The sequence below is a fragment of the Oncorhynchus mykiss genome, chromosome 2, assembly GCF_013265735.2.
Source record: "Oncorhynchus mykiss isolate Arlee chromosome 2, USDA_OmykA_1.1, whole genome shotgun sequence".
NCBI classification, from domain to species: Eukaryota; Metazoa; Chordata; class Actinopteri; order Salmoniformes; family Salmonidae; genus Oncorhynchus; species Oncorhynchus mykiss.
In genome coordinates this window covers 18,685,714-18,694,144 of record NC_048566.1, presented here as the reverse complement: position 1 = coordinate 18,694,144, position 8,431 = coordinate 18,685,714, and the positions used below count along the sequence as shown (strand labels likewise).

The 8,431-nt window shown below is 42.3% G+C and overlaps 1 protein-coding gene across 1 annotated transcript; it reads left to right on the top strand.

The window, feature by feature from the left end:
• The first annotated feature begins 324 nt into the window (after positions 1 to 324).
• LOC110536908 lies at positions 325 to 5,197 on the top strand. Its single transcript, XM_021622588.1, has 5 exons — positions 325 to 846; positions 1,193 to 1,302; positions 1,484 to 1,555; positions 1,976 to 2,113; positions 4,256 to 5,197. The coding sequence occupies exons 1-5, from the start codon at positions 834 to 836 to the stop codon at positions 4,616 to 4,618; spliced, it is 696 nt and encodes a 231-aa protein (XP_021478263.1). The 5' UTR covers positions 325 to 833; the 3' UTR covers positions 4,619 to 5,197.
• Positions 5,198 to 8,431: the final 3,234 nt, after the last annotated feature.

The following is an 8,431-nucleotide window of genomic DNA, read 5'->3' as shown; positions in this document are numbered from 1 at the left end:
GCACACACTCAGGCACACATAGGGGGGATTGAAAACATATGGCATGACTTAAACCTTCTGGGGACTCATTTGGATTGGGGGTGACAGAGAGAGAGGAACTTTTGTGAGTGTAATATTTACTGTTTATTTTGTATAGTTTACTTGACTTTTGTTTATCTATTTCACTTGCTTTGGCAATGTTAACATATGTTTCCCATGCCAATAAAATCCCTTGAATTTAATTTCATTTAATTGCGTGGGAGAGGGGGCTTGGTCAGTCAATAGGGAGGTGAAATGACTGGTGGTGGGAGGGGCTGAGAGATTTACAGGGAGCAGATATCAAGCACTTTCACTTTCAGGCTAGCCTCTGCCTGAGCTCACACAGACAGACTGCCCAGAGGGCGAGAGAGAGATAGTGGGTCTGTTTCTCTCACTCTGTCCATTAGCCATTTAAAGGGTGAGAAGAGAGTGAGGTCTGTAATATACTGGGTCAACAGGGGAGAGAGAGAGAGACTGACAGACAGACAGACAGAGAGGGAGGGGGAGAAAGAAAGGGAAAGGCTGCAGTTTGACAAACTGGGAGGTGGGAAAATCCAAAGTGAGAGCACAGTGCAGATTGAATGAGAGAAGGGGGTGTGGAGATTTGGAAAGTACCAGGGAGACAAAAGGAGGAATTCTAAAAAAGAGGTCGACTAAGCTGGAGTCTCAACAGTAGAGGAAAAAGAAAAGACACACACTTGACGGAACCGCTGAGGAAACTTTGCCTAGTCAGACCAGAGGATTTATTTCAGCTGCGTATTGCATGCTTTCAAACACAGAAATGGAGAAGTGGCCTTTCTCATGAAGATAAAAGGATGTTACGATCAGGTAAGAGAAATTCAGTGATGACATAAATTCAGAGTATGCAAAAGTTAATTGATTGATTCGTGGATTTGTATTTGTTTAATTCATTTGACCAGATTAGTGGATTTGTATTTGTTTAATTAATTTGACAACATTACCATTGTACTGTAATTCATATAGTGGTTCTGTAATTTGGATTTGTAGTTAATTTGCTCAAACTATTAATTAAAGCAACAAGTTAACATGAAGTCATGATGTTTCTCATTAAGCATGTGGCTGGAACCACATGGGCAGGACACATACATTTTTCATCCATTAACCTGCTGCATCTCTCTCTCTCTCTCTCTCTCTTTACTTCGATCTCTCACAGTTTTTCTGTTGCTATCAATATTGACACTCCAAGGTAGCGGATGTGATTACTTTTTGAGGGGGGTTGTCGATAATCTTCAAACCACCCTTAACTCAGACCACGCTGGATTTGTGAGTTGAACGTTGTGGCTATTCTTTTGTATCTGCATGCACCCTGAGTAATGACAGTGGTTTAAACAAATATGCGTTCACTTCCTAGTGGTTACATTTTTTTTATCAATTCGATGTTTTGTCTATTGGCATAGATACTCTTGTGAATACTGTGATTCCTGAACCAGTTTTTTCCTCCAAGCGTAAGGTGTTCCCTAAAGACTATAGGATTTCCCACCACTACAATGTCAACCTGCTGTGCAACACTGATCCGGTGAGGCACCATCTATTGATTAAATGACACCATTTTAATAAATAATTTATTCTCGTGTTTTATACAAACATGTCACACTTAGTGTATCTGCTATGTCTATCATTAAATCCTTAATTCTGATTCTCTGTTGAGCAATGCGGGAGGACCGGCTTGTGGTAATGGCTGGAGCGGAGTTTGTGGAATGGTATCAACCATTCGCTCCCTTCCAAACATTTTATGAGCCGTCCTCCCCTCCCGCAGCCTCCACTGGTTCCAGTACTCTAAAGTCTAAATTTGTGTTGTTGTCAGCGTTACTGGGCAGGATCATCAATAACCTCTGATTAGCACAATGATGATCAGCTCTGTGTGGTGCTGTCTATTCAAATCATCAGCGTAACCTCTGTGTCTAAAATTCTGCTTCTGCCTCGGCTGCCCCTCCAGTGTTGTGTGTTCCGAGCTGCGACTGTTCTCTCTGACTCCTGGCTCCAGCTCCGCAGCCAGCTGTGGCCAGAGCACCATAGCTTCGAATTCATCTCCAACCTTATACAAGCCCTGGGTGACAGGGGTATGACAAAATGGGTAGGTATTACCTTACCATGTCGTGGACATACTCTAGTCATAGCCGCGGGATGTTTGGGGCCGAGGGTCCCCCCCCCCCCCCCCAAAATGTAACTTTTTCACTAAAGTCGTGCATTGGTCCTGTATTAGCGAAACAATATAGCCGTCTGTATTGCCGGAAAATCTTTCTTCCCCAAACTACTTTCCGAGGCTATGACTCTAGTAGTCTATATGAACTGTTTTGGATAGATAGTGTACTGTAGGTTGCCAGTGGGGGTGAACAAGTAGCAGCATGTACTCAAAAGAGACGGACACAGCAGCCTTAAACATTTTGGACTAAGTTATGTAAAACATAAAACAACTATGCCCTAGCAAATGCAACAAAACAATATAAAGATGCCATGTTGTTGTAGTAAAAAACATGACAGAAAATGGTTAAAACAGGGGAGAATAACGTTTTTTCAAGGCTTAGCCAACCGTTCACATAACAACAGAATGCAGCACCCGACTGAAGAGAGAAGAGACAACAACAGCGCGCTCTGGAAAGAGAGTGGAAGGGAGGTTGCAAGTTCATTTACAGCAGCGCATCCCCTGAACGATAACGAGATGTAGGTGAGAAGCCTGACCACGGAGACGGGGGTGAGAAGGTGATGAAGTGTGTACTTCATGAGCTGTAACCGAAAAACAACTGGTATTTGGAAAGTTTGAGGTGAGGGAGAAAGTGTGGTGAAACAAATATTTTAAGTATCTTGCTAACGTTAGCTGTATCGAATTACCCGTTAGCTAGCCAGGGAAATGTTGAGCAACATTAGCCAACTTAACTGATCAAATAATTGAGTTTATGGTGTGAAAATTAGCTGGCTAATGAAGTCAGACAGCTACAACATCAGATGAGCTAACGTTAGTAACCTAACCAGTTACCAGTATTAACTGGTAACTTTATACGACTCCTTGCCGTTCCTCAAGTTATAAAGCGTTAGTTGCTTACTGGACTCTGGCAATTTGAAACGTTATCGTTAACTAGAAAACGAACTAACTACTATCTGTGAACTAATATTTTCCCTCTACAGTACAGTATGTGGTTAATTTTCAGAATGGGAGAATTAGGTGAAAATGAGGCGCTGCTTGTTAATTAAGCAGTTAAGTGGAGCTGAAGCTGGGCCTGGGTTAAACTGGATGTCACTATAGAGGTGAATGGAACACCACACACTTTCTCACTTTTTCAATCCGGCGCCAGTGGATAAAAAGGGCTATGCCAGGTGTAGTACTCTGCCTGAAAGAGATCAATTCTGCCAACAAAAGGTATCATGCTCTGCTGGCACATTGAAGAACAGATGTACTCAGGCAGAAAGTGTACAGTGTATTAATGTGCAGTGTAGCCCAAAGATATTGCTTTTGTTGTGTTGAATTTAACAGTAACACGTGTGTGAGTGAGTGGGGATTATTTATTTTTTTTACTCAGTGAATGTTATTTTTGCACACATGTAGCCTTGTGCACTGGATCAATGTCTACCATAGTGGCCGCTATAATAGAGCAAAAATATAATGCCTGTTTGTTTCTTTCTATTTGTACTAAATATGTTTGTTTTTTTCCCAAGTGCAATATTTAGATGTGTGTGGTCACAAGCATTCCATTATAAAGGCTGTCATGGCTAACTGCAATATTAGTAGATTGTTTTTTTCTCAAGACATAAGTGTCATTTGCAGTAAAGTCTAGGCAACAAATAACATTGGATTTCTTGCTTTACATTTTTTTAGCTGTGAGTTAGGTTCACTTTAACCACTTTTTTTATTTTGCACACAGTGACTGATCATGTAGATCATATTATTTGTTGTTTAATTAGTTAAAACCTGCATTTCCCCCTAGCAGGGATTTTTTTTGCATGTTTCAGGGAGGGGGGGAAAGTTTCACCTTTTTGGGCCCTCACCAGTTTGCATCCCTCTTTTTCTCCTGACCATGTGGCTTGACTATGCAATGACCAGTGCATAGTTTTCCTGTTTAGGTCACCTATAATGTATGCAATGTATATCACAGAGGTTAACTCCCCAGAGAACCGACTATCAATCAATGACAGTGCTTGCTCTGTATGTTTGTTTAATAACAACTCCTCTCCTCCCTTATCCCCCATTCCTCTCCTCCCTTATCACATCCCTCTCTCACAGAGATTTGAGGATCCTGACCCTTCAGTTCTTCCCTCTGTCTCCTCCTCTCCAGAGAAACTTCTCAACTTCACTTCATCTGTTTTCTCCAAATGGCTGGAGCTGGGGTGCTCGACCCCGGTGGACACTTGTCCTTTCCCCACTCTGGCCTCTCCTACTGGGGAGGAAGAAAGGGCAGCTCTGGAAAGTAAAAAAGTGAGGTTATTAACCACACGAGCAGTTCACATGGAGAATGAAGGGGAAATAGGGATGAGGTTACACACACCTCCACCAACCAATAGGAGCCCACCATCCAAAGGTGGGCTCCTATTAGTTCTTTCTGGGTCTTTTTTTTTAAACCTTTATTTAACTAGGCAAGTCAATTAAGAACAAATTCTTACTTACAATGACGGCCTACATTGGAGCCTCCTGTTATGTGGACTGCCTGGATGCTACTGTAGAGCTGTTGCTAAAGTTACTGAAGTGGATCTCTAATGGCGCACACAAAATGGTTTGGAGCACTTGTTGGCTTTTTCTTCTCAATCTGTCCATTCTAGCTGTTCTAATACAGTAAGCTTTGTCAATCAAGTGACTGACATGCACACTTAATTGTTGCACTGAATGTACAACTGCAGTCAAGATTATGTATAGAATAACAACCTTTTAATTTACTGTCTGCACACCAGAGTTCTATTATCGCCATAAGAAACTATTACGTTATACAACATAGCCATATGTATAAAAAGCCATATTCTATGAAAGCTAACTAAACACTAACAAGTGTTTTATATTGAGCAAGATACAGAACATAAATTATTGTCCAATATTTCTGATCAAATTCATATGATGTTTACAATGCAGTGGAATTTGAATATTTGTTTATTTGTTGGTCTTCAATGAATGTTGTTTTTTTCTATGAACTTTTGTACATACTGCATCTTGTAAATAAAAACCATGCAGCCGTTATGAGTTTCTCTGATGTAGTCTTGTGTAGAGATCCCTGAGTGCTGACTGTTACCATCCCCAGTGTGGGGAGTATTTTGCAATTGCTGCAGAGCTGCACTGCTGCCTGATTCTCAACAGCTATCCTTTTTCTTTCTGTCTCCTACAGGAAGACTTCTGTCATAAGTAAGTTGTAGTTCAATATAATATTTATGTCTGCAGCTACTGGGTAGGCCTACAACTGAGCCAAATCACTCATATTAATTACACACATCAACTATATGTACAGTGGGGCAAAAAAGTATTTAGTCAGCCACCAATTGTGCAAGTTCTCCCACTTAAAAAGATGAGAGGCCTGTAATTTTCATCATAGGTACACTTCAACTATGACAGACAAAATGAGAAAAAAAATCCAGAAAATCACATTGTAGGATTTTTAATGAATGTATTTGCAAATGATGGTGGAAAATAAGTATTTGGTCAATAACAAAAGTTTATCTCAATACTTTGTTATATACCCTTTGTTGGCAATGACGAGAGGTCAAACGTTTTCTGTAAGTCTTCACAAGGTTTTCACACGCTGTTGCTGGTATTTTGGCCCATTCCTCCATGCAGATCTCCTCTAGAGCAGTGATGTTTTGGGGCTGTTGCTGGGCAATACGGACTTTCAACTCCCTCCAAAGATTTTCTATGGGGTTGAGATCTGAAGACTGGCTAGGCCACTCCAGGACCTTGAAATGCTTCTTACGAAGCCACTCCTTCGTTTGCCCGGGCGGTGTGTTTGGGATCATTGTCATGCTGAAAGACCCAGCCACGTTTCATCTTCAATGCCCTTGCTGATGGAAGGAGGTTTTCACTCAAAATCTCACGACCCATTCATTCTTTCCTTTACACGGATCAGTCGTCCTGGTTCCTTTGCAGAAAAACAGCCCCAAAGCATGATATTTCCACCCCCATGCTTCACAGTAGGTATGGTGTTCTTTGGATGCAACTCAGCATTCTTTGTCCTCCAAACACGACGAGTTGAGTTTTTACCAAAAAGTTCTATTTTGGTTTCATCTGACCATATGACATTCTCCCAATCTTCTTCTGGATCATCCAAATGCTCTCTAGCAAACTTCAGACGGGCCTGGACATGTACCGGCTTAAGCAGGGGGACACGTCTGGCACTGCAGGATTTGAGTTCCTGGCGGCGTAGTGTGTTACTGATGGTAGGCTTTGTTACTTTGGTCCCAGCTCTCTGCAGGTCATTCACGAAGTCCCCCCGTGTGGTTCTTGGACTTTTACTCACCGTTCTTGTGATCATTTTGACCCCACGGGGTGAGATCTTGTGTGGAGCCCCAGATCGAGGGAGATTATCAGTGGTCTTGTATGTCTTCCATTTCCTAATAATTGCTCCCACAGTTGATTTCCTCAAACCAAGCTGCTTACCTATTGCAGATTCAGTCTTCCCAGCCTGGTGCAGGTCTACAATTTAGTTTCTGGTGTCCTTTGACAGCTCTTTGGTCTTGGCCATAGTGGAGTTTGGAGTGACTGTTTGAGGTTGTGGACAGGTGTCTTTTATACTGATAACAAGTTCAAACAGGTCCATTAATACAGGTAACGAGTGGAGGACCGAGCAGCCTCTTAAAGAAGAAGTTACATGCCTGTGAGAGCCAGAAATCTTGCTTGTTTGTAGGTGACCAAATACATATTTTCCACCATAATTTGCAAATAAATTCATTAAAAATCCTACAAATGTGATTTTCTGGATTTTTTTCCTCATTTTGTCTGTCATAGTTGAAGTGTACCTATGATGAAAATTACAGGCCTCATCTTTTTAAGTGGAGAACTTGCACAATTGGTGGCTGACTAAATACTTGTTTTGCCCCACTGTATGTATGCCAATATATGCACACACACACACAGAACACTTGCAAAATCTTTGATACAAAAAGAAGGGGCCCCTTTTTTCCTGCTGTTTAAGACAACTTCCATTAAACTCAGCCAGGTGCTCTCTTTAATGCACACAAACTTTTAAAAAACAAGGCTCAGAGACCAACAACAATACATCCAAGGCATGTCTCACATCCTTTTGTAAATGGAGAGGTAGCAGAATGAGCATCAGCCTTTCTGAGAAACTATGATAAACCTCTGCAGACACAGTTGAGAGAGTAATGGTGAAGGTGTGAACTCGGCAGTAGAAAGCCTAAACAGTATATTTGACCTTTCAGCTTCCCTATCAAATCTAAAAATGTCAAACAGACAACCTCCTAGAAGTTGAAGTGAAATGTCTACTATTTGCTGATGATCTGGTACCCTTCTGTACCCAGTCAAGGAGGACCTACAGCAGCACCTAGATCTTCTGCACAGATCCTGTCAGACCTGGGCCCTGGCCTCCCGAGTGGCGCAGTGGTCTAAACTGTGCCACTAGAGATCCTGGTTAGAGTCCAAGCTCTGTCGCAGTCGGCCACAACCAGGAGACCCATTGGGCGGCGCACAATTGGCCCAGCGTCGTCCGGGTTAGGGGAAGGTCTGGCCGACAGGGACGTTCTTGTCCCATTGCGCACTACCGACTCCTGTGGCGGGCCGGGCGCAATGCACGCTGACACGGTTGCCAGGTGTTTCCTCCGTCACATTGGTGCGGCTGGCTTCTGGTTTAAGCGGCCCGTTGTGTCAAGAAGCTGGGTTGTGTTTCGGATGACGCACGGCTCTCGACCTTCGCCTCTCCCGATGTGAAAAGACTGTAACTACCAATTGGATACCACGAAATTTGGGAGAAAAGGGGTTAAAAAAAAGAAAGACTTGGGCCTTGACAGTAAATTTCAGTAAAACAAAAATAATGGTGTTTTAAAGTAAGGTCCAGTTGCCAGGACCACAAATACATATTCCATCTAGACACACGAAAGAGCAAACGAAAAACTATACCTACCTCGGCCTAAACATCAGCACCACAGGTAACTTCCACAAAGCTGTGAACGATCTGAGAGACAAGGCAAGAAGGGTCTTCTACGTCATCAAAATAACATACAATTCGACATCCCATTTATGATCAAGCTAAAAATTGTTGAATCGGTTATAGAACCCATTGCCTTTCAATGTTGTGAGGTCGGGGTCTGCTCACCAACCAAGAATTCACAAAATGGGACTTTGCATGCAGAATTCTGCAAAAACATCCTCCATGTACAACGTAAAACACCAAATAATGCATGCAGAGCAGAATTAGGCCGTTACCCGCTAATGATTAAAATCCAGAAAAGAGCTGTTAAATTCTACAAC

What these genes read in the sequence shown, in the direction of transcription:
- LOC110536908 (XM_021622588.1), top strand. An exon ending in ACTCAGACCACGCTGGATTT is followed by an intron (nt 1,303 to 1,483) that starts GTGAGTTGAACG and finishes TTTTCCTCCAAG; the next exon opens with CGTAAGGTGTTCCCTAAAGA. An exon ending in TGCTGTGCAACACTGATCCG is followed by an intron (nt 1,556 to 1,975) that starts GTGAGGCACCAT and finishes CTGCCCCTCCAG; the next exon opens with TGTTGTGTGTTCCGAGCTGC.